This window comes from Ursus maritimus, unplaced genomic scaffold (assembly GCF_017311325.1).
Source record: "Ursus maritimus isolate PB19 unplaced genomic scaffold, ASM1731132v1 scaffold_1, whole genome shotgun sequence".
NCBI lineage: Eukaryota > Metazoa > Chordata > Mammalia > Carnivora > Ursidae > Ursus > Ursus maritimus.
Genome location: NW_024423343.1, coordinates 53,015,513 through 53,041,059, shown reverse-complemented (window position 1 = coordinate 53,041,059; position 25,547 = coordinate 53,015,513). Strand labels below are relative to the sequence as shown.

Genomic DNA, 25,547 nt, shown 5'->3' with positions numbered 1-25,547 from the left:
TGGGTCGTATCATTTTTTCCCCCTTGAAACAGGTGCTTTGAATAGGTGTTGCCATATTCCTCAGTATGGCTTTTATTGTTACTGGGACCTGCTTTTTCACCTTAGGAACCAACACATTTGTGAAATCCTCTTTTGGGGGGAGTCTAAATATACCCTGAATGACATCTAGGTTTGGATTAGTGGATTGATAACATGAAGCAACCTATAAAGCTTCAGTGAACCTTGTGTTTTGAGGAGCCCTGTGTTCAAGTATGGCCTGACTTTTCTGAATTTTAAGAAAAAGGTAAACCAAGTAAGAACAATTCTGTAAGAATTTTAGCTTGTCAGAATTTTCTATAACGTATAGATATTGGTTATTCCCTTGTTGCTTTGTCTAGGCCTTCGGGTTATGGAGGAGTTTGGAGACTTTTGGTAAATCATTGATCTTCTAAGCAAAGTCTGTGCTTGCTTTTCTAAGTGCCTGGTTTCTGTTGTGTGGGAACCCAGGCCTCCGTGGTTAAAGTGACTTTGATGCGAATTCTTTTCTAACTGGACTAAATTTGAATTCTGTTATGTTACATTGAATTATCGTGTTATCTTCAATCAGGACAAGTTGAGAAATGGATGCTGTCGCTTGAATTTAAGTTCTAAAGCGGGGGATGAAGTATCTTCATTTCCACAGTCACCAGGGAACCTTTGACCCTGAAGTGTAGGATTGCAGTGTGCATTATTACACTTAGTATTTAGAAATCATCACGACAATCTCAGGAAATATATCTTTGTATTATATTACTATTAAACTGCTGTTAATACTAATTCCACATACATTACTATATCATTAATTTGGACTCTACCAGTTTTTCCCTTTTTTTATTAAATGAAGTGCCTCCAGGTCTGTCCTTTGGCCACTCGGTGTAGAGGGTGTGTGCTGGCCTGAAAGAAAGCCCAGTGAGGCTGCTGGAGCTCCTTCCAGGAGGTCTCTCTTTCAGTAGCCCAGGTGGGGTAAGCAGGTTGTAGCTGGTAGAGAGGGTTTCCTTTTCTTGACTTCCCAGTTCCCCCGTTCTCCTTTCTTTGAATTCATACCAAATTTGTTGATGAAAAACATTTAAAAAAATTGAGCTTTCTTTTTATTAAAAATAACTCATGCACATAGTTTATAATGAAAAAAAAAAAGTTCCTCCTGGCCCCAGCTTAGTGCCCCAGAGGTAAGCACTTTCAACTCTTAGTGGTTTGTTCCTATTTGAAGATATATTGTGTTCCTTTTTCTTGATTTATCAATTGCAGAAATTGTTTCTTGAGTTCCTTTCAGGGCAGGCAGAATTTGCTTTTCTTACATCTCTACCTCCGCCCTATTTCTTCCCCATCTCTCCCAGTCTCCCAATACAGGTTAGCTGCAGATTTTCATAAAATTATTAGCTATACAGTTGTTCCCCCTTAACTACTGTTTTGCCTTCTGTGGCTTCACTTACTTTGGCTTCAGTTACCCGCAGTCAGTGCCGGTCTGGAAGCAGGCGATCTCAGGTCAGTAGTAGACTAACGCATCGTCGTCACAGCACCTGCGTCATTCACCTCCCTTCGTCTCATCACGCAGGCATGTTATCATCTCATGTCATCACGAGGAGAAGGGTGAGTACAGTACAATATTAGAGAGACCACATTCGCTGAACTTTTATTGCAGTATATTGTCATAATTGTTCTATTTTATTGTTAATCTGTTACTGTGCCTAATTTATAAGTTAAACTTTATCAGAGGTGTATATGCATAGGGAAAAACATAGTATATATTGGGTTCAGTGCTCTGCAGTTTTGGACATCCACTGGGGGTCTTGGAATGGGTCCCCCAGGGTTAAGCGGAGGGGGGGTACTACTGTAACTGTTGGTCACTCATGAACCCCATGGTGATCTATCATTGTTTCTTCTCTACTAGAACCTTATTTTCCCCAGAATTAATAACTGCCTGATTTTAAAATTTTGCTTGGTCTTTTATGTACCTATCACAAAGATTATCCGAAGGCTTTAGTGTTCAAAAACATATAATCTATCAGTTCTTTTTTTTTTTTTTTTTGGACCTTTGGAGACCTTTCTTCCACAATCCTTTGTCTTCTGCCATCTGGACTGTTGCTTTCCAGGCTGGTGCATGGCTCAGCAGTCATTCTGGGACCTCTTTCGTTTTTTAGGCTTAGGTTGGATTTTCTGTTTATTGGATCCTATGACTTCCTCTTTCTTGATTCACTGCCCCCTTTTGTTTTTTTTTTTTAAAGATTATTTATTTATTCGACAGAGATAGAGACAGCCAGCGAGAGAAGGAACACAAGCAGGGGGAGTGGGAGAGGAAGAAGCAGGCTCATAGCGGAGGAGCCTGATGTGGGGCTCGATCCCACAACGCCGGGATCACACCCTGAGCTGAAGGCAGACGCTCAACCACTGTGCCACCCAGGTGCCTCCACTGCCCCTTTTTTGCTAAAGTGTATCCACCCCTGAAAACTTCCTAGGAGAAGGTGTGTGAGAGGTAAAGATTTTGAGCCTTTACAGGTCTGAAAATATCTCTACTCTTAATTTATTGGTAGTTTGGAGTATATGTTGAAAATAATTTTTTCTCAGAATTTTAAAGGCAGTGAGGCATTGTCTTATTGTATGTGTTATTTTTATGAGGATTCTGATACTAATTTTTACATAGACCAGCTTTTATACTCTAGAAGCTTTTAGGAGCTTCTCCTTACCCCTGACATTTCATGACGTGTGGGTCTTTATTGATTCATGTTGATGAGTACTCTACTTGGTGGAGTCTTTCAATTTGTAGACTTGTCTACCTCAATTCTGGGAATATTTTTGTGTTATCTTCTGATAATTTTCTCTCCTCCATTTTCTCCATCCTATCTTTCTAGAATTTCTGTTTTTTTGAATGTTGGATCTTTCAGATTGATCCTCTAATTTTAAAAATCTTTCTGGTTGCTCGTTGAGTTGTATTTTCTGGTTGCTCGTTGAGTTGTATTATATATTATCTTCCAGCTCTCTTGAATTTTTTTTAGCTATGTGTTTTAATTTCTTTTTTTTTTTTTAAGATTTATTTACTTTAGAGAGAGAGAGAGAATAAGAGGGGGTGGTGAGGGGCCAGAGGGAGAGGGAAAGATAGAATCTCAAGCAGACTCCCTGCTGAGTCCGACATGGGCTTAATCTCATACCCTTGAGATCATGACCTGAGCCCAAATCAAGAGCCAGATGCTTAACTGACTGAGCCACCCAGGCGCCCCTGTATTTTAATTTCTAAGATTTTTTTTTCCCTCTTCCTTCCTTTTTTTTTTTTTTTTTTTAAATATATAATATCCTGTTGCATTTCAGTGGAGATCTTTTCTTTGGATCCATTCGGTTTCTCTAGAAACCTGGGTTTTGGTAGCAGGGTAGAAAAAGAGGGCTGAGGACCCCACATTTTATGTGGTGACTTTTACTTAATCTCCTACTTTCAGCCTCTCCATGCACTATCTCCCCCCCCTCCCCCGGGTTCTTCTATGAATGGTGACCCTTAGGTCACCTGTGGATGGAGGTTGGGCGTAGATGGGTTGTCTGGCTAGGGAGAGGACCTGGGGTCCTGTTACTTTTTATGCAGACTTCTAGTCCTATGTTGAGCCCTATACTTCCAAGTCCTGAATTTGTTAGGTGTTTGGTAGAATGTATATGTGGCTTCTCTCTTCTGAGTGGTAAGGCTTTAACTTCCTCCCTTCTGCTAGGTTAGTTACCACGCCTCCTTCTGGTTTTTATTTTTACAAACTCTGTTAAAATCTCATGGCTCTGTAGTCTGTTCTCTTTGTCTTTATGGATTAATACCGTTTATATTCCTTTAATGTCTTTTTGATGGGGTTTGGAGGTAGAGAAAATAAATACAAGTGGTCATTCTACCATATTTAACTAGAAGTCTAGATTTGAATTCAAATAGTAGAAGATAAAATTTCCTGAGTACTCTATAATTTATTGTTTCCCACTCTCTAATGATTTTTGATTAATACGATTGATTCTACTGCACTACCAACCTCATAGGGTATTGTGAGGATTAGAAGAGTCAATGCATATGAAGTGTTCAGAACAGTGCCTGCCTGGCACACGGTATGTGTTAAGTCAGTGTTAGCTATTGTTAATATTGTTGGTACCATTATTATTTTTACAACTATCATGCTTAATTCAGTAATCCATTTAGACTTGGATTAAGATGTTTTCATCATAGGAAGAATTATTGACATATGGGAAAATCTAGTGTTTAATAATATTGACCCTATGTTTAACTAGACTTTATATGAAATGTTCAGGTATTAAGGGTTATCTTTCTAAGACACATTAAAGCCTTAAAAGTCCAATCTGTAATTATTACTGTGTAAGTTTTTTAAGTCTATAATAACAATTTTGATGTGTTTTTAAGCTTTATTGGTATTGCATTTGGTCATCTAAATATGAGGCATAGAAAATAAACTTATGGAGATAATTGTTTATTATGCCTTATCTACAGCCAGTAGATGTAATACTCTTTGAATATATAGGGTATAGAAATAGCGAAATGGTGGACTCCAATCCCAGGATTTATGACCTTGTGAATGGTTGTAAGTTTTCAGAAAATGTTGTGAATTTATACATCAGAATGTCTGCATTTGCTCAATTTTAAGTATCTCCTTTGTATCTACATTGACTGTGTGCTATTACTGAATTCTAATTCTTAGAGGTGAAATGGGATTAGGTGCTCACAATCCTGTTTTTATGGATAGTGAGCTGCATACTTTGGAGAAGGGTTTTTCTTTTTTTGAAGGATTTTTATTTATAAGGAGATTTGAATTCTCTCTCACTAAAATAGAGTTCCATGGTTGTGACAAATGGCTGTAAATATTAATACCACTAGAGATGAGGAATTTTTCTACAAAAGGAATGGCTAGTTTCTTAGTGTGAATAAACCTCTTTGCAAATTATCAGGTTAACTCTGGTAGTACAGATGAAACAGGGAGACATGGCCAGGGTGAAGACCGTGCCTGCTCTTAGCTTGACGCAGGCATTTCCCCCTTCCCTAGATGTGAATGTAATTGTGCCCCCTGACTATTTGCTTTGATATTTCCTCTCTAAAGCTTTGATGTCTACGGCTTTGGAGCCCTTATGCTGCCTTTTCTCCAAATGCAGTAACTAATCTAGTATATTTTTATAGGATAGAATTTTTCCTTTCTGTCCCAGAATGTGCTTTCCCCAAAAAAGTCTTTTGTTGGTCTCTCTGATAATAAAACATTTGTAATACTTAACTACAGGCCGGTTGCTTACCTCTTATACCCTTTTAACAAAGAGAGTAAAGTACGGCATACAGAACACCGAAAATATGCAGAACCAGGATTAACTCGTACAGGACTGATCAGCATGATGAACATTTTGTTACTAGATCCTGACATTCTAAGTGTTTATATTATCCGTTTATTTTATTTAGTATTTTTAGTTCCTATGCTTCTGGACTAGTGTTATTTGCTGAATAAATAACCCACAAAAGCCAGAATTTATAGATAGCAGGGTGGATTAGATTTTTATTAATTGTGATGGACAAAACAAATGAATTAATGTACAGGGATATTAACAAATTAAGCAATTCCTTTGACATCAGTGAAGGACTCGTTTTGTATGGGTGATGTATTCAGAATATCAGTGATGATTAAAATGTATGACTATAACGAATTCTTTCTTAGTTTTAGTCTGTCACAGTGAGAGGAGGATGCTGTTGATATTCTTTGTGCTTTTGAAAATTTGTTACAAAGACTGTTTTACCTGCTTAACTCTCAATAGAAAGTATATTACCAGATTTGGTAGTACAGGGACAGTTAGGAACAAAGGAGAGAGAATAGTGTCATGAAGGGAGCCACAGCCACCATGAGCTGTACCCACACACTCTTTTCTTTCCCAGCCTCTCTTGGCATTAGCAGGCAGCGGTGTCATTTTGGGTGAGATTAGCAGTTTGGGAATAAAGACTAACGAGTTATGTGCAATGAAGGGGAGGCATTCTAGGGAAACTTGTCAGCCCCACTCCGTGCCATCATCTTCTCCCAGGACTCTGGACTTAATTTCTGAGAGAGCTGGGTTATTTTCCACCCTTCCTCTTATTTTTTTTTTTTAAGTTTTTTTTAAGCAGTACCTGAATATATTCTCTTTATTAAATTATCATTTAGACAATACAAAGAAAGTGAAATTTCACCTTGACACCCCCATTTCTCCTGAGATAACCACTCTTTTTTTGGGTGTGTACCCTTAGAGACCTTTCCCGATGCACTAACTTGTCTTTTAGGTGGGTGTATGCAGTTGTTCACATGAGCTCTTCAGTAGCAAGGTGGCGTGTCTCTGTGATACAGCTGGTAATAAAGAAGGAGGTAACTCTATGTTTCTGCACAAGTATTTTTGGTGTGTGATGGTAGAATAATTCTGGCCTCTGCCATTGTTGACCTGACCAGCATTTTAGCTCTTTTATTTTCTTTTTAATCCCCCTGTGCAAGGAGCTATGAATTGACTGCTTTTTTCTGGATAGTTAGAATGAGCCCATTTTCTTTTGAAAGGCAGTCATAGAATTTCTAGTGCATTTCTTTAATTGCGTGTGCACAAACGTGTGCATGTATGTCTGGGCGTATGGTTTCTTGGTTGTGGACAATGGAACCTGGAATTGTTTTGTTTTGAGATATGGCTTTACACTGAGTTTCACAATTGATTTTACAAGTTGAGCTACAAAGAATAAAACCAGTCTGCTGGAGAAATTACCATGACTCAGTCAAAACAGAGTTGTGTTTTTTGTTTGTTTGGCAGCAATCAAAAGCGTGGCCCAGAGACAGTAAGTGTGAAGCATCCAGATTTCTGTCTTGGAATGTATACATGTCCATGTGGTTAATTGACAAATTTACATGGTAAACGAACATACAATAAATATCTTTTAAGTCTTATCACCCGACTGTACTTGAATTAAATAGGAGATTTCTATACTGCACCCTTTTCTGTGGTATTTGTGGTTGCTAGGAGTTGCTAGGTTCCGAGTGTGTCAGCACGCCTTCAGGGGTAGCAATCCCAGAAGATTGTGTGGAGTCCCTTGCTATGATGCCTCATGCTGGGTGAGGCCTTACAGTATATGCAACTGGTATTTGGCTCTTGTTTGTTTGTTTTCTTGTTTTGCAGTGGTTGGCTGGAGAGAAGTGTGCGGCAGTAAATAATAACCTGTCGTTCATAGCATTGTGACCATGGATGGCAGACTGTCTTTTTTCCTTCGTTCCCACTCTGACCAGTTAGCTGTAGCTTCCAGGGGTTCTGAGTTTGAGGCTGGGACCAGCAGAGAGAAACCCACCTACTTGATTAATGATGTCTGCCATGGGCTTGGTGGGAGGGCGTGGGGAATGGTGGTAAGGGTATTCTGTCATCCAGAAGATAGGGCAATGATTGTGGCTCGACTTTGCATAACTTTGCTAGATTACATTTTTTAAGCACTCAAAATAAACAAAGTTGAACAACTCATCATTGATCCTTGTTTTCAGTTTACACCATCACACGAGGAGGAATTTAACCATATGTATATATTTTAAATGGGAACAAAACTAGCCCATCACCTATTCAGGCCAAGTGTGTACGAGTGCCTAAGTAACACACGCCGTTGACTTACTAGCAGTGCCTTTGTGAATGCGAAGCCCTTTGCAACCTTGACGTGGTGCTCAATCAGGAAAAAGACCCAAAACAGTGCCATACTTTTAAAAAACTTGAAAAAGTCTGAGATTGGCACGTGAAATTCAATAGCCTACCAGTGCTTTATGTAAGTCACCTTTTGTGTCAGTCGCCCTTGGTCATCACTTGAGAGAAGAGTTCTAGTTCATCTGCAGTTTTGTGTAAGTAGCAACCCTCTTTAGAGTTGTCCCTTCTCCTTGCTGTTTTTTGTTTTGTTTTGTTTTTTTAAATAGAAGCCATGGTTTTTGGCGGTAGGCGAGGAGAGGGGGCATTTGTAGATTGAAACTTCTTTCTTGCTTTTGTGAATCAGGCCACATTGGCCACACAGTGTCCTTGAATATGGCTTGAGTAATGAAGCCTAGCAAAATGTACCAGTGACCTACTGTTTTTTGGCCTCCGAACAGTGTATTTCGAGGACACGTGGCTTCCTTTACCATAATGTTTGTCACTTTCCAACTCCTGTAGGTGTTTTTTCTTTCTTTTGCGAGAGTATGAAGGAAAGAAGTGAGTGGGTACAGTTTTAGATGAGGTTTTTAATAGTTCAGATTCATTACTAGCTTGATCTAGAGAAAATAAGACAAATGATCTTTTTTTTGCCCTCTGGTTTTCAAATTCTGTATTTTATCTCAGCCTTTCCTTTTGCCTGCTCTGAAGAAATCATGGTTGTATGTTATGTTATAAAAATCATGGTTGAATGTTAATAAGTTTCTAAGAGCTTTACAATATTATCTAGCCAAAGAGAAAGTCATAGGAACTTTTCCCATTCTGCTTTTCCTTTTTAAATATTCTTATTCCCTTTATCTTTTTCTCCATTTTTAATGGCTCAAACAAGATAGAAGTATTTTTTTAATTGAGATATAATTGACATATAACATTATATTAGTTTCAGATGTTTAAGATAATGATTCAATATTTGTAACTTTTTCTCCATATTTGATTAAGAGTACAGAGTCCCCCAAAAGAGCCTCCTCAGTATCTCCGTATTTGGTGGACTGTTTTGGAAAACAAAAGAATCACTTGAGAAAGGTGGTGAGTTCAAGAGGGCACTTAAATTTAGGATAGCTTATATATTTATTCAATTTAAAAAATTTGTTCAGTCAATATTCATCGACTACGAAGTACTGTTTTGTTAGCATTCCATCTTTGCTTTGTAATTTTTTAAAAAAAATATTTTATTTATTAGAGAGAGAGAGCACAATCAGGGGGAGAGGCAGGTAGAGGGAGAAGCAAGGAGCTAAGCAAGGAGCCTGATGCAGGACTCGATCCCAGTACACTGGGATCATGACCTGAGCAAGGCAGACACTTAACCGACTGAGCCACCCAGGTGTCCCTTTGCTTTGTAATTCTTGAGTGCGCTTAAAACTCAGTGCTTTATTTTTAATAGTTTAGATAAATTGACTGCCTTAAATATAACTGGCTGTCCTAAATTTTCACCTTTTTTTAGTTAATTAAATAGTATTTATTATTCACATTTGCACACCAGCTGTTGTTTTACCTCAATGCAAATAAGCAAGCATTGGAAAATAATTATGGTTGCTTGAAAATAGCTTTTTCTTCATGTGTATAAATGTTATTAAAAACATAAGCACATGATTTTTTCTTTTTTGGCCTTTGAAATGTTTTTATTTTGGGTTAGTCATAACTAGTGCACATAATGGTTCTTGCAGCAAGAGATTGTGGGTATTTAATGAACAGTTTGTAACTTAAGAAGTTAAATCAATCGGAAATATTGAAACTGATAGAAAAACTAGTCTCTATATAAAGCTTAATGACCTAATAGCAAATATGGCTTTAGATTGATATAACTAAGCACTTTAATCTTGAAACATTCTTAGAATAGGATTTTGTTCTCAGGGGAAAAATAAACTTCATTTTAAAGTATATGTATACTTACTTTGCGAGTATTCTTTTTTCTCTTTCAAATGCCAAAAGGTGTACTCTCTATTTTTGTTATGAAAATTCTGCTTGTTTAAAGTATTGTAGCAATTTTATAAATCAATAAAACTGAGCCATGTCAACAGCGTGGGGGAAGCTTTAATAAATTTGCTACATCACTAAGAAAAACTTAAGAACAGCATGTATTGAAAGTTTAGGAAGGCAATCCTTTGCTTTTAAAATAATGTGACAACTGGTTTGCTGCACACTTAAATGTAAAATCTGATTGGCTAAATTAAAGTTAGTGCTGTGACTTGAGAAAAGATAGTAGTAGAAGTAATAGTTAACATTTAAATGAAAACATTTAATGGGTCACCTGATTTGGCCAGATCAGGGGTTCTCCCCCTCAGCTGTACATTAGAAACGCCCAGGAGCATTTAAACTTGCTGATGGTTGACGAGACCAATTACAGCAGGATCCTTAGGCCTGGGACCCAGTTATCGATATTTTTAAAGCTCCCCTGAGATTCCAATGAGTAGCGAAGGCTGAGAACCACTGAGTTAAGTGGAAGCTCCCTCTCCTGATTGTTACATTTAAGAGATACATTAGAGAGCATTAAAGTTTGGGGCCATCATGTAACAGCCAGAGAGCCAACCATTTTTCTAGGTCCTTAGTAGTGTGGCCTGAAGATCAGCAGCATCGGCTTCACTTAGGAGCTTATTGGAAATGTCGAATGTCGGGCCCCTACCTCAGATCTGCTGACCTCAGGTTCAGCTGTAAAAAGGTGCTGAAAGCTTGAGAGATGCACTGTTACAGGTGGTATTAGGGTAAATGTAGCTCTTGATACATCCTGCCTTCTGCTGCTTTCTCTGGCTTTCTGTCTTAAGTAAGTCGTGATCTTTCCATACAGGGTTGGAAAATGAAATAGTACTGTGTGCTCACGTCAGCAGGTTACGAGCCAGAGATGATTTTTCTAATCTGGAGCACATGTGAAGGAAATGGGGCCCACTGTCACATCACCACCGAGCTCCACGCTCCCCAAGGTAGGGAAAGAAAAAGGCCCTGAAAGAACGGTCGCGGGCTGCAGGCTACGCTCTCTCAGTCCCCGCACACAGCTTTCTTATGTGTTAAGGAAAAATAAGTTGTAGTCTCTGCAGGGATATAACCTTATGCACATCTTTACTTTGATAATTCTTTGGAAAGAGAAAGAAATTTCCCTTTAAGTAAGAAATTTACTCATCCCAGTGGAAATGAAGAAAACCAAATCTTCCAAGTGCTCTGGAATAATGTCTGTCTAGTGCCCAGCTCTCAAAACCCCCCTTACCATGGCTGGGGTCCCCTACCTTAAACATTCCAGGAACTCTCCGTTGGCTTCCCTCCGTCTAAGGCATCCACAGAGACCAGGCAGATTGCCTCCTTCCTTGAAGGTGGGAAAGGTTCTTTTCTGTTACTTCCTTAGAGCCCATAACGTGGTGTCCAGAGAGCTGTTGGCTCTCTTACCCGCTGTCTGTTCACATGACATCTTGTTGGATCAAATAAGCACCCTATTTCCTGGCTATACTGCAGATGCCAGTGAAGAGGAATTTTCTACACTGGCACTGAGGAGCCTTTTTATGGGGAGTGACCTGAGGGCATCTTGCTGTCTACCCTGTCCTGGAACCATAATGACCCTGAAAGGTGGAACAGAATCCTCTTCTCCCTCTCTCCTGCCCTCTCTCTCCTGCTCTCTCACTCTCCTGCAGGTTTGAATTTTGGTGTTGTGAAGGGGTGGCAAGACCATGCTGGGAAATGGGGAGCTGGCCTCTCATTCCAGTTCTGCTACTATGTGGCTTTGGACATGTTATTCAAAAACCCTAGATGTCAGTGTTCTCCCCTTGTAGCTTTCTTTCTGTTGGATCTCTCCACTTGGGGCTCCATTTTCTTCTCCTTAGTGGTCCTTCCTTTTAGTAGATAGGGGATCTCAGCCTCCCATCTGGTCTTGGCCTGATGGACCTGGTGGTGTCCCTTCTCTGCATCTTCTTCAGGTTGTTCTAGGCAGGGACATAAGATTAGAGGAGGACGTGGGCACAGTTCTCAGCAGATCGGGGCTGGGGGGAGTGCCCGTGTGCCTCACCTGACCACAGTGCTCTAGACAAAACTGGCAGCTGATTTCAAAGAGCTGATTAACAAAGAGCCGATTTCATTCGTGCAGTTACAACTGCAGGGAAGACTTCCGCTCTCGTGTTCCTCCCTAAGGCTGAGACTGGGGTCAGATAGGATTTCCTCAACAACCCTAGAAACCTCCCCTACAACTCAGGAGATGTGTACGTTCCATCCTTAGCAAGGAGCACTTGTCGTCGAGGCTCTACTGGTTTAGGAGCATCTGGTTTGGGGGGGCCCTCCAAGAAGTACTCATCCACACCAGGCTCATCCTCAGCCCCCCTTCTGGCTGCAGAAGGAAAGGAATCCTGAGCACTAGAGCCCTGGATGGGTTTCCAAAATGGGGCTCACCACTGCCTCTTTCTGTGGGAGCTATGTGTGGGTATTTCTCAGATGCCTTGGCATCTATCTGCCCTCTGAAACATGTAGGGCAGTATTTCTTAAGCTTTTTGAATCACTGACATCTTTAAAAATGAAATGAAAACTAGGAGTCATAATCCCTAAAAAAATATACATAGGCATAATCTCAGTATGTTCACAGACCCCTAAAGATTCGTTGATAAGCATGAATTTCAGGTTTGAAGTACTGACTTTCAGGACATGCTGTCTTTTCCACAGGATTCCTGACACACTAGAAAGCACTGCATGCTCTCTGCCCTTACTTGCTTCCTACCTTTTCTTAAAATGGGGTAGGAGTGAATGGCGGTCATCCCCACAAGCCACATTCCCACACTGCATCCTCAAGGGAGCTCAGCTTGCTGGGCTGGACTCTTCTACCTCCCCACTGGCAGCTCCGTGGCAGCAGTCATTGTCACTGAGAAGGCTGTGGGCAGTGAGGTGTCCTATCATCTCCACAGGGTCCTTCTTTCCCCCACCTCTTGTGTACCCACAGAGGCTACCAGCCTGACTTTATCATTGTATTCCTAAGACCCCAACCTTAAGAAAGACCTTTCCAGGTATGGTTATAAAGCCCCAGAGGTATAATTACAGGGCCATTATGGGCTAGAAATTTGGTGGTAGGTAAATGTCTTCCTGTGAATGGTTCCCCAGGAGGAAACAGGCTCTTTGATGTAGAATGGCAAATAGACATCATAGCTATCTCAGACTAGCTAAAGACTTTGTAAGATTTGATCAAGTAACTACTTTGCTTAAATTTCCTTCATGTTTCTCTTTACCTCTTAGGGAAAAGCCCAAACTCTGTAATGTGGTTTATGAGGCCTATTGCAATGCTACCCTGCCTCTTGCCCCCAGCCCTCCTCCAGAGGAGGACGAGCCTTACTCTTTTTTCTACCTTTTTGAAAGCAGGGTGCTCTCCCTTGCCCCCAGGCCTCTGCAAGTGCAAAGGTCCTCTGCCTACAAAGCCCCACCCTGCTTCTCCTTATCTCCTCCCTACTTCCGGGGGAAGCTTTGACAAGGAACTCCCTCGCCCCAGCAGTGTGCTTTCAAACACTCTGGATTTTTTTTTTTCTTAACCGTAGCACTGAATTTCATTTCTTAGGTGATACTCAGTTCCTCTTGTGAAGACATAGTCCTGTTTACACCTTCCATGTTTCCACCTGCTGTAGCCTGGCTCAGCCTGCATGCAGCATGATGAAAAGTGTTTGTTCCGTCATCAGTTAGCCTAGCTCTGTATCACCTCTTGGAGAATCACAACACGTTTAGCCTATGATAGCCCAAGTCCTAAGTTTATTTGGTTGAGGAACACTTTTTTCACAGCACCTACCAACATCCTGAGGAAAAAAGTTTGGGAAATACTGATACAGAGATACCAAAATGCATAAAGTTAAGCTGTAAGCTTTCACTTTTTGTAACCTTAGACTAAAAATTGATGGGCCAAACTATTTTTAAAAATTCTTCTATTTATCTAGCAGACACTGTTTTCTCCTATTACAGGGAAACTGGACTTTCTCTGAATTTTTCAAAGGTATATTTGGGGCAGAGTAAACAAATACAAATTTCTCTTTTTGGAGCACAAGCATAAATCATTGTTCTTGAATCAGTCTCCATAGAGGCTGTCAATTGAATTTGTTACTTTACCAGCTGTTTGCGATTTACGTCCCTTTTCCCCCCCCACCTGCGTCATCTATATAATGAGCTACTATTGAACGCAGGTAACTCGTTCACGTGGCCGCCCCACGCTGCCTGCCTAGGCCACGGGCTTCTGCTAAGGTATAAATAGAGGTCAGACCTTGCCTCTGGCATGGCTGCCCCTGGCTGGATAGGCCGTTGCACTCACACTCTCTCCCAGGCCCAGCCTGGCTCTCAAGGCCTGGGAGCTGCAACTACAGAAGTGTGAAATGCTTTCGACTTTAGAGTTCTCATGAGTATGGACTGTATCTCAGCCACGGATGGGACATGTGAGAATATTGGCACGTTGGAGCTGAGCATCCTCCCCAGGAATCACCCAGCAAGTTCTGCCTCTCATTTTAAGGTAAGAATAGGCATTTAAAATGGTTACGTGATGTTGCAGATGCTGTTGGTACCGCCCAGGCCCCCAGGGTAAGTGTACCAGACCAGGTTTCTTGAGTGGTGGCTCTTTAGCTGCTCTGGTCTGCAGAGACTGCTCTGGCCAACAGGTGTTCCTCTTTGGGAGGTTATTTCCCTCCCCTCCCTCGGCCCCTCAAACTCACAGCCTGCGGCCACTGACTGTCCTTGTCTCTTCACTACATTCTTCAGGGATAGGGTCTACGTTATCTTACTCATCTGTGTTGTTTCCAAGGGTGTCTAACACAAAATATTGTGAATTGTAGATGTTCAGTATTTTTGATGGATTTAGTTGAATTGGTCCCCATAAAAATATTTTTCTTGATAATCTAAAAAGATTTAAGCTGTTATTTTGGGGGATTTTTGTTAAGTTTTGAGAATAAATTTATCCATGAGAATCAAATCTGTGCTTTAAAAATTGTTGACTATAGTTAACACAATAATTCAAATATTTGCTTTAGAGAACCTATTGACATGGGCCATTTTGAATTCGATTTACTCTATCTTATCTGTGGTCATTTCTGTGATTTGTGAAGTCATACTCCCCAACCCTAGAATTTCACAAAAAAACCAACCACACATTTTGAGGTGCAGATAGCTTGCTTTATTTTGTTGTTACTATTTCTCAAGGAGGTCCAACAATTGTAACTAACAATTGAATTTATACCTGCATGAAAGGAACTACATCAAATTGACATTTTGGGCAGTTAGTGATGGTGTAGTTGTTTATAATTTAACGACAGCCTTATTTTGTTGTTGTTGTTTTGTTTTGCTGTGGCTCATTGCTTAGTTGCCCCAGTTTCTCAGGTTTAAATTTAAATTTAGAGCTACCACACGAAGGCGTTGGCTGCACCCCAGAACCTCCAAGAGTTGACACTGCCCTGGCATAGGAATACTTGAATAGCTTGGTGAAATGGAGGGATGGCCAGGCGATGTTACTTTTCCAAGCTATCCCCGCACTCTCTATGGTCAGAAACAGTGTAGAGGAGCGAACAGAGTGTTGGCCGTTACACTCTGCTCTGGTAGTATTTAAGTCATGATAATTTAGAGTGTGACATCATCAGAGAAAATGTAAGACGTTAAAGTGTTGCTTACAGGAGGGTAAATGCAAACATCACCAATGCCTTACATTTCTGATTCAATAGGTATTGGTGCACATGTCCGGTTACGTGCATGGCATCATCTTTTAGGTGGATAGGACTTCTTCAGTGGGGAATTTCTCAACCCATTGAGGCATACTTAGACATCAACATTATGTTGAGGCACAAAGATTGATTAAGTGTTGAGCAGGGTATTCGTTCCATAAGAAACTTTCTCCTACCAACAGTTAGTTTCAAAAGTTACATTGTAAAATGTCATAAAATAAATGGTACAAAACTTTATAACCGTTAATCCGGCTATGTACAGTATGTACATGTCACTAGAAAATGTATAATATTCTTAGGTCAAAAATTATGAAAGATTGAAATGTCTAATTTTGAACTTTGACTCATTTAGGTTGATACAAAACTACTTTTTCTTTTGAATATTTACAGATCAGAAAGAATAGTCCATGTGAATCATTTGTGAAAGGTTAAGAATGAGTATGAATATGAGGAGCACAGGCCCTCTTACATGGATCGAATATTTATATTCACAGTGGCAGAGTCAGATCCAAATTCATTCCCTAAGCTCAGGGTATAAAGTCCACCATCTTGTTTCTGTACGTCCATGATGATGAGAGTTGTCAGGTCATCTGTGTTTTCAATGTGGAATCGCCCGTGTTGTTCTTGGTTTTGAATTTTTCTTCCGCCACGGGACCATATTATTTCCGGGGTAGGCTCACCCGTAAAAGCACAGGCTACTGTTAAAACTTTGCCCTCATCAATGCTGATGTCAGAGGGAAGCGCTTCAATTTTAGGTGGAATTCCTTTATGGAACAACAACAAAAATGTTTTAGGATCATTGAAAACATGATTTGCTTTCTACTAAATTATATGAACTAAAGACTATACCGTGCTACTAGGCTTATCTACCTCTACCAGTAATTTTTATTGCTCACCTCTTACGCCTGCTTTAAGCATTCTACTAGTTGAGCTTTCCAGTTGTGTCATACTAGATTTTCCCATAAAACTGCTGGAACTCATTTCTACAAAGGACTCTTGCATGGAGGACATGCTTTGGGCAGACATGCTTGCAAATTTCATTTCAGTCATGCTGCTAGCACTGCTGCTGCTGAAACTGCTGAAGGACGCCTCCTGCTTGGAGGCAGACATTTGGACTGACTGAGACGAGAAGCTTCCTTGCAAGCTTGTGTCACCACTTGTCCTCAATACTACCTCTCTGGGAGGTTCTTCAACTAGAGCTGTGGAGCATAGCAGATACACAGTGAACATCAATGACATCTGGTTAATTGGTGACATCTGACATTGACTTGCAGAAATGGAAAACTTACACACACACACACACAAACATAACCCAAACAGTGTGCTGTGAAAGCATAAGCGAATACATACATTTGTCAAGAGCTAGCTCAATGTCTCCAAGAAACGAATCTTTAGATTTCTATAATTACAATATTACATGCAGGTGCTAGAATAACTAGGAGAAAAATGATTAGTCATATAGAAAATCACAGAAATACTGTGCATTCTGAAAATAAAGCTAATAGGGCACTTGGTGGCTTGACTTTGAAAGTTAATTTATCCACATATCTGTTTAGCTGCAGAGAAAATTTGACCATAAGGATGAATTCACACGGGAGGCCTGTGCCTCTTACACATGGGATTTAATGAGGCTCCTCAGAGTTGGCTCTGCTCAGAAGACAAAGGGGGAAAAATAGATAAAGGCCTTAAGCAAGTGAGAAAAATGGGAAAGGGATACTTACGAAGGACCGTTAAGGAAGCAGTAGCTGAACACTGGCCACGGAAATTTTTGGCCTTAACTGTGTACTTTCCACTGTCGCTTACTGATGCATTTCGGATTTCAAGAGAATATACATTTCTGGAGCGACTTACACTGATATTTGAAGAAACAGAAATCTAAAATGTAAGGGGGGAGGTAAACAAGAAGTGTTTCTTTGAGCTCTTCAGGAATAGATGTGGCATTTTAAATTTTCTTCGATGATCTATTCATAATTAAACTTACCGGCAAGTTGTTTTTAAACCATTCGATTTCCGGGGATGGCTCACCGCTGATTTCACAAGAAAAGACAACATTTTGTCCCTCGTTAATATTTTGAGATCTGGGCTGGGAGATGAAGGCTGGAGCATCTGAGAGTTCTTTGCTCAGCATCAGATCATACTGACATTTAATGATCCCTTGGCTGGTTTTGCCTATGCAGGTGAGGATCCCTTCGTCTTTGTGACTGGCCTGCTTGATGGTCAGGGTCTGATCGCTGCCCGAGACACCGTATCTGTACTCCTCAGAGTTAGCGAGCTCTACGCCATTCAGTACCCATTTCACATCAGTGGCACCAGCAATGTTGGCTTTTAAGGTCACTTTCTGACCATCAGTTATGCTCATCTGAGTAGAAAATGCTTTAATCTCTGCATGCGTTCTGATTTCTTCCGATGCCTGTGATGTTTTAGTGATTTCCTCATGGACAATGGATTTTTCCAGAGAGGTTGCTTCTGATTTCTTGACTTTTTCAGAAATCCGAACCTTCGAGGCTTCCTCCTTGAGGGCTAACTGTTCTTGAGATTTCATCTCTGATTTTTTCATTTCTTCAGAAATTAGAGCTTTCTGGGAAATTTCCTCTTGGACAACCGCCTTCTCTTGAGATTTTACCTCTGCTAGTTTCATTTCTTCAGAAATTAGGGCTTTTTGGGAAATTTCCTCTTGGACAGCCGCCTTCTTTTGTGACGTAATTTCAGAGGTCTTTTGTGTAGATACTTGCTGTGCCTCAGTATCTTTTACAGCTGAAAAAGAAACCTCTGTAAGGCAAACTTAATTGGAAAGAGGCCCCACCCTTTACTCTTTTTTAGATTCTCCAAGCGAATAAATAAGACACAAAGAAAGAAATGTTGCCTCTTGTATGCAGTATAGGTAATATTTAATTCTTTCTCAGTCCTAGTCTTGGAAAGTTGTCATGCATGACTTTGAGATCAGTATAATGATTCTTTAAACTAAATTGAAGATGATTCTTACGACTTGAAAAAAAAAGTCTTGAAAAGAATAGTCAAATATTTAGGATAGGTGTGGATTTAGGAAATTTTGATTAAAAATTGAATTATTATGCTTTCTTTAAAGATGTGTATTTCTACCTTTGTGTTCAAACGGTATTCTGGAATTTGTAAAACAGTTTAATACTTTGTGTGTGTGTGTCCGTGGTATGTGTGTTTAAGGGAGAATGTTTAGAAAACTTTCGTTAATATCATTTTCTAAAAACTGTTGGGAAGAATGAAAGCCAACCTACCTTTTATAGTTAATTTGCAGCTAGAGGACACAGATCCAGCTGAGTTTGTTACTGTGCAGGTATAAAGCCCACTGTCAGAAGTATCAGTCTTACGAACTTCTAAGAAGTAAGCTCCTTTGTCTTCAGAGAGTTTGTATTTACTTCCTTGTGTAACAGCCTATAGAATGCAAGTGATTTGAGTTTTAAAAAGTAAGTTAAGTTTAAACATTTTTTGGGAGACCGAGAGGAAGGAAGGGGTTAGACTTTTAGAATTGAGAGACATTTAAGAACTGGTTACCTTTCCATCCTTTGTCCAGATGACGGTCGGCCGGGGTTCTCCAGTGGCTTTCACCGCAAACTTAGCGACGCTGTCTGAAGAAACAGTTGTATCCTGCAGCCCAGTGACGATTATTGGTTTTGAGGAAATTGGCTCTGGAGCTTTTGGTTCAGTCTTCTTGGTTTCTGTTGACTCCACGGTTTTCTGAGCTGCCTTCTTAGTTTCTGGTATCCTTGACACCTGCTCATGGATACTCTTAAAGGCTTGTCCCATAAAGTGTAAGTTCGTTTTAGAAGTTCCACCTTCGCTAGATATCTCACAAATGTATTCTCCATTATCGGATTCCGTGAGGTTATGGATTTTGAGCTCATAGGTACCATCTGCTGAAAAATGAAACTGGAAATGCCCATTTTCCTTCAGTTTCTTGCCATCTTTATACCAGGTGACCTCTTTTGCCCTTAATACACTACTTTCAACTGCGCAGGTCAGCTTCACAATATCTTTAGATGCTTCTGCTTTCAGGGACTGAGTTATCTTGGGTGGGACAGACACTGGTAGCTGCTGAACTTTCTCTGTTGGTGTGGGTTTTGTCTCTGTGGGTGATACGGCTTTTGGGTGAGTAGTGACTGGTTCCGGGGACTTCACTCGTTTTGGAGACTTAACGGCTTCTGGAGATTTCACTCGAGGCTCTGGGGATTTGACGCTTGGTGGTGACGTCACAGCCTTTTCAGTAACCCTGGCCTTCTGAACAGTCAGAGTGAACTGAGCTTCTTGCCTGCCTTCGCTGTTTTCTACCACCACGCTGTAGTTGCCCTCATCGGAAGCCTGCACCGAAGAGATCTCAAAGGTTGATTTGTACTTTGTGGTGGTCACTTGGTGGCGGGCAGAAGAGCTTATCGCTTGGCGTCCACGCAGCCAGGTTACAGTGGGTACCGGCTCACCGTCTGTGTCGCAAGAAAACCTCGCGGACTCGCCTTCATACACAGTTATGGACCTTGGCTTCGTCAGAATTCTTGCTCCCACCAAAGTCGTCTTGATCCTTCTGTGTGTGGATTTTTCTTCCAGTGACTTCTGTTCTACGGCAGCACTTCTCTTTTCTGCAGATGCGTGGTGTTCATAGGCCGAGAGACTTTCCCTTGTCTCTGTCATCTGTGACTTCATTTCCCTGACGGAAGAAGAAGCTTCCATCTCAGAAGTTTTCTTAAACGACGAAACTGCGTATTCCTCTGTTCTTGTCAGCTCAGGGAAAACTGACGGAGGCACTTGTTCGTCTCTGCGCCGGGAAGCGTAGGTAGTGTAATCCCCGCCTGTGACATCCAAGGTCGCGTAGTCCGAGGCCTCACCTTTGTAGTTGGTGCACACGGCACGGTATGTTCCGCTGTCCTCAGCTTGGCAGTCCAGAATTTCTAGGGTCAATACCCCGCTCATGTTGGTGTAACGAATCTTACTGCTTTCCTGGAGTTCGACGCCATTGTGGTACCATTTAACCTCAGCGGTTGGCTTAGACTGAACATTTAAGATAAAACGCGTATTTTGGCCACATGGTGCCCTGTGGGAGCGCATTCTCAGTGTGATTCGAGGGGCATGGTCCAGCGTAAAAGGCTGCTGACTCAAAACTTCATACATCCTTTCTGATGTCTTCTGAGTCTTTAAAGCAGCTTTCATGGACTCATACCTGGAAAAGATATCAAATCTTGCAGACCTCTCAAATCTTGAGAGTGATCTCTCACTAGACACAGGGCTGGGGGAACGTGGGCGAGTTCTCTCTGGAGTAGGGGACCTTCTTTCTGTGTCATCTTCATATTCCTCCTCTGGCGGCCGACGTGGCCGGATTAGCTCGGACACAGGCCTCATTAATTCGATATAGGTTGGAGACAGGGAACGTCGCCGCCGCAGTAGCCTGGACACTGAGGAGGAGGACTCGGACTCCCTTTGAGCATGTTTTGAGGAGGCCTCCCTTTGAGCGTGTTTTGAGATTTCATATTCTTCCTCAATTTCTGTTATTTCTGTCACTTCTCTCTGTCGCCCTGATTTCTTTCTGGACTTTTCCTCCTTTGACATGTGGTCAAGCTCGCTTCTGTATTCTGAGAGTCGCTGAGTGGTAGTAACTGGGCGAAGCAACTCTTCCTCCTCTTTCTCAGCCATGATCCTCTGCCGTTGTTTCGGCTGCCTGTAGGAGGCCCGGGCGTGCCGTTCCCGCAGTTCCGCATAGCTCGTGCTAGTCTCAGCCCTGGTGGGGATGTGATAGGTTGAATATCTGAAGTCTTTTCTTGTTTCCTCCACCTTGACGTGAGCTTGTGGTGAAGAGTAACGCAGACTAGAAAGCTCAAAACGTGGAGGGCTTCGGCTTGGCGGTGAAGCTGAGAAACCCAGCTCAAGCTCTTCTTCAAGACGCAGCCTCTCTTCCTCTGTTCTTTTCATTGCCAAGTAGTCATCAATGGGAAGGAGTAATTCTTCGTCTGACATGTCGCCAAGAGAACGTCTTCTTGGTCTGTAATAAAAGTCATAATCAGGAGAAGGTGTGCGGCGGCGGGCTGGTCTCACCATTTCAAGATCATCTTGGGAGAGTTTGGGAATACGCCATTTAGGTCTGTATTGATCTGTAATGCGTGGAAGAGGCATCACATAGAACTGTTCCCATCTTGAAAGGCGAATGCGCTTGGGTCTTTTCTGTACAACTCTGTCAATTTTCCCAGGCATTTCAAATTGATCACGTATCTTTTTGTACCATTTCATGTCGGACATAGGCACAAATTGCTTAATGCGTTGGTCTTCTTCTATGGTAGTCTGTTTGTACTTGCGTGGTTCCGGTACCTCATAAGGCATACGGAGTTTTCTCTCTTCCTTCTTTTCTTCCGTCTCAAGTCGGAATTCCCCTTTTACAGTCTTGGTGCTTACAGCCGGTTTGTAGAGAATGGCAGCTTCTCTCAGAGCCTCTTGGGCTACCTGTGTCAGTGGCACCGTTTCAGTTCCAGAAAGAATTTCAGCCATTCTTAGTGTCTTGTCAATTTGCTTTTGGACGTGTCGTTCACGCTCCTCCTTAGTCTTAAATTCTTGCTTGACGTACCTTAAGCGTTCCACTTGGAGGTGAGCCTGGCAGCTGGTGGATCCAGCTGTGTTCGTGGCTGTGACCCTATAATAACCTGTGTCTTCAGGCAAAGTGTCCCTGATGTGCAAGGCATAATAATCCAGGCCTTCGTGGATAATTTCAATGTTAGGCCCAAGGGACAGTGGCTGGCCATCTTTCTCCCATTTTAATTTTGGTGGGGGGATGCCAGACACTCTGATCTCAAAGCAGACGCTTTGGCCTTCTTGGCATTCTGCGTTTGCCAGCAGCCGTTTGAACATGGGTCTTAAGGTTGTATCTGTTGGCGGTGGGTGTGGGGTTACTGTCAGTTTCGCCCTGCAGCTGTCCTCACCATATTTGTTCCTTGCCACAACCGTATATTCAGCATCATCATCTATAGTTACACTGCTGATTGTTAACTGGTAAAGACCCTTGTCAGATTCGAATGTGTACTTCGCATCATCATCACCTGGTTTGATTTTCTGACCTGATTTATACCATGTTACACGAGGCTCTGGGTGGACAGTTATAGTTACTCCAAATCGGACATTTTCACCCACATAAGCTGTCTTGTTATAGAGAGGCAAGGTAAATTCTGGTGGCCTTTCCAGGAGTCTCATTGTGTCAGTTCTGCGCTTAATTTTCTTCATGGTTCTACGGCAGTAATAGTCGTAAGTTTCTCTCACACCTTTAACAAATAGTTCTGCATAAGAACTATCTTCACCGTAGTCATTGACTACTTTGCATCTGTAGGTGCCGTCGTCAAATTTGGTAATGTCTTTGATGTACATGGTGGCTACTCCATCTTCATAGGTGATTTCATATTTCTCACTGTTCTCCAGCTGTCTGACTCCAAAGTACCAGGTCACTTGGGTAGACTGATCATAATTTTCAATTTTGCATACATATTTGGCATATCCTCCTTCTTCACCAACTGCATGCATTATCTGTCCAGAAACCGGGCCAATTTCAATGGATGCTACTTTAACTTTAGCAACACTCACTCCCTTCTGAGATCGAATTGCACCACCACAAGAGATTCGGGCTGCCGACACAACCATGTTGAGGTCTTTCTTGATCAGAGTGTGGTAGTAACGCCGGTGTTTTAATGTTCTGATAACTTTAGTACTGACTCTTTCTATCTTCTGCTTCAGCCATGGATGCCGGAGTGCCTCGGATGCTGTCATGCGAGATTTTTTCTCTTTCACTAACAGCCGGTCAACAAAATCCATGGCCTCAAGGCTAATCTCTTTGAATGCTTCTTCGTCGAAAGTATATTCAGCATTCATGATGTTCTCAATCATCTGTTGGTTAGTTTCAGCCATGAATGGATTGGTACCACTTAACAGCACATACACCAGTGTTCCAAGTGACCACATGTCTGTGGCGGTACTGACAACGTCATGCTGGTGGACTTCAGGTGCATAGTATTCGGGGGCAGTGAACAGAAGCCTGAAGTTGTCCCCTGGCTTCAGCTGACGGGCTTGACCAAATTCTATGATTTTAATGGTGGAGCTCCTTCTTGTTTGGTAAATGATATTTTCTGGTCTAATGTCGAAGTGTCCGATATTATGACTATGTAAGAACTCTAGTGCTTCGCAGACCTGGCGAACATAACTTACAATTTCTCTTTCATTAAGTTCAAAAGCACTTGTGTTAATGCGTTCAAATATGTCAAGTCCTGATATGAACTCAAAGATCATAACTAATTCTTCCATGCTCTCAAATGATTCATGGAGGTATAAGATATTTCTATGCCTGGCAATGTTTAGAATGGAAATCTCCTTCTTTACCAAAACCTGATCAGTTCCCTTAACTTTAACAAATTTGGCCATGTAAGTCTTCTTTGAGGATGTTTCAACACAACGGTGGACAATTCCGAACTGACCACGCCCAAGATCTTCAGCAATCATATATTTCTCATACAGTTCCTTAGTTGAAGAGTGAGATGCTTTAGTCATGGAAACTTCCCTTGTTTCGTCTACCTCTTCATCATAATTCATGGCTCTGGTCTTGTCTTCTTTGGTTATGGTTGGTTCTGAAGGCTCAGAAGGCTTGCTCAGGCCAAATTTATTTTCAGCTATTACACGGAACTGGTAGCTTGTTTTTCCAAATAAGTTGACCACGGTATAACGTGTTTCTCGGGCCTGTCCTACACGGAGCCATCTTTCTGCAGTAGTTGCACATTTTTCAACAATGTAGTTGGTGATTTTGCTGCCACCATCAGAAGCTGGCTCAGTCCATGTTAAGTTGACAGAATCTCGTGAGACGTCACTAACTTTGACTCCTCTGGGTGGGTCGGGAACATCCGCCACATCCAGTTCGACGGTCTTCTGATCAATTCCAAATCTGTTTTTAGCACAGACCACATAGAAACCAGCATCTTTTCTCTCTACTCCATTGGGGAAAACAAGTGATGTGAAAGATCTTGTGACAATAACTTGGTAGTGGCCATTATTGTCGATGAGATCTTGTCCTTTCTGCCAGGTGATCACAGGATCTGGTTTGCCACTGAAAGGGATCTTAATGCTGACCACCTCACCTCGGAGAGCATGAACTGCTCCCATGCCTTCAAGAGTTTTAGGCAAGTGTATCTTAGCTGGAACTGTAGCAGAATAAAAGAAGAAAGAATGTAATTTAGCAACACCCAACACTATTTAAGTGCAGCAACCCCCCCCCCCCACCAATTAGCAATGTGTCATCTAGCACTAAACTGATTTTTATAGATTTGAGGAATTTACCTTCTACTTCCAAGGAGGCAGTGCCAGACACAGATCCCCCTTGGTTGGTAGCTCTGACTTGGTAAACTGTGGCATCATCGTCTGTGACACTTGCAATGATGAGCTGGTGGTAGCCACCCTTGAACTCTTGAATCCTGTACTTCAGTCCATCTGCAATGATTTCTTTGCCTTGTCTGTACCATTTCACAATAGGTTTTGGATGACCAGTTACTTTGCAGACCAAAGTAGCGTTGCTCTGATATCTGACATTTAGATTTCTCAGTTCCTCTTTAAAGTGTGGTGCCTGAATTGGGACATCAGATTTGGGAGTGGCAGGTTCTGATATTTCACTCCATTCACTTTCCCCACCTAGATTTTCACATTTCACACGGAACTCATATTCAAGACCTTCAATAAGGTTTTGCACTGAAAAGACAGTTTCTCGAATTTCTTCTGTTGTCACAGCAATCCATTTATTCTGCTTCTTCTCACGTTTCTCAAGGTAGTAATTTCTAATCTTTGCACCTCCATCACTGGCAGGTGGCTTCCAAGCCACAACACAAGAATCTTTTGTGAGAGCAGTGATAGTTGGTTTGCCAGGAGCACCTGGCTTTTCTGTTACAAAGAAGAAAGATTTGAGTCACAAGGTGAAACAAGCAGCTTTATTAAAAGCTTAGTTTTTAAAAAGAAAATCTTATGAACCCAAAGGTCTAAGAATAGCTATTCCAGAAAAATGAAATGGGTCACTTGATGCTAAGAAACTTACAAAACACAAAGCTCTTTTTTAAAGAAGAAGTAGGGTTTGTATTTGCCCTTGTAGATGTGCAGAAGTTCAATTTAACTGAGATAAAAGGCACTTTTACTTTATCTGAATCTTGGCTATTTCCTTTCAAAGGTTATTTCTGTTAATAAGAGTTTTATGTAAGCATG

The 25,547-nt window shown here is 41.4% G+C and overlaps 1 protein-coding gene across 5 annotated transcripts in view; it reads right to left on the bottom strand.

The window, feature by feature from the left end:
- Positions 1–14,785: 14,785 nt before the first annotated feature.
- TTN (titin) overlaps positions 14,786–25,547 on the bottom strand; it is a 266,895-nt gene continuing 256,133 nt past the window's right edge. For all 5 annotated transcript variants that reach the window (XM_040643349.1, XM_040643355.1, XM_040643369.1 and 2 more), the window contains 9 exons: positions 24,639–25,232; positions 20,784–24,502; positions 18,852–20,750; positions 18,575–18,731; positions 17,947–18,077; positions 17,305–17,865; positions 17,045–17,198; positions 16,220–16,522; positions 14,786–16,087 (listed from right to left, as the gene is read on the bottom strand). In XM_040643349.1, the coding sequence (XP_040499283.1) occupies positions 15,789–16,087; positions 16,220–16,522; positions 17,045–17,198; positions 17,305–17,865; positions 17,947–18,077; positions 18,575–18,731; positions 18,852–20,750; positions 20,784–24,502; positions 24,639–25,232 (7,817 nt within the window). In that variant the 3' untranslated portion in view covers positions 14,786–15,788. The remainder of the gene's footprint in view (positions 16,088–16,219; positions 16,523–17,044; positions 17,199–17,304; positions 17,866–17,946; positions 18,078–18,574; positions 18,732–18,851; positions 20,751–20,783; positions 24,503–24,638; positions 25,233–25,547) is intronic.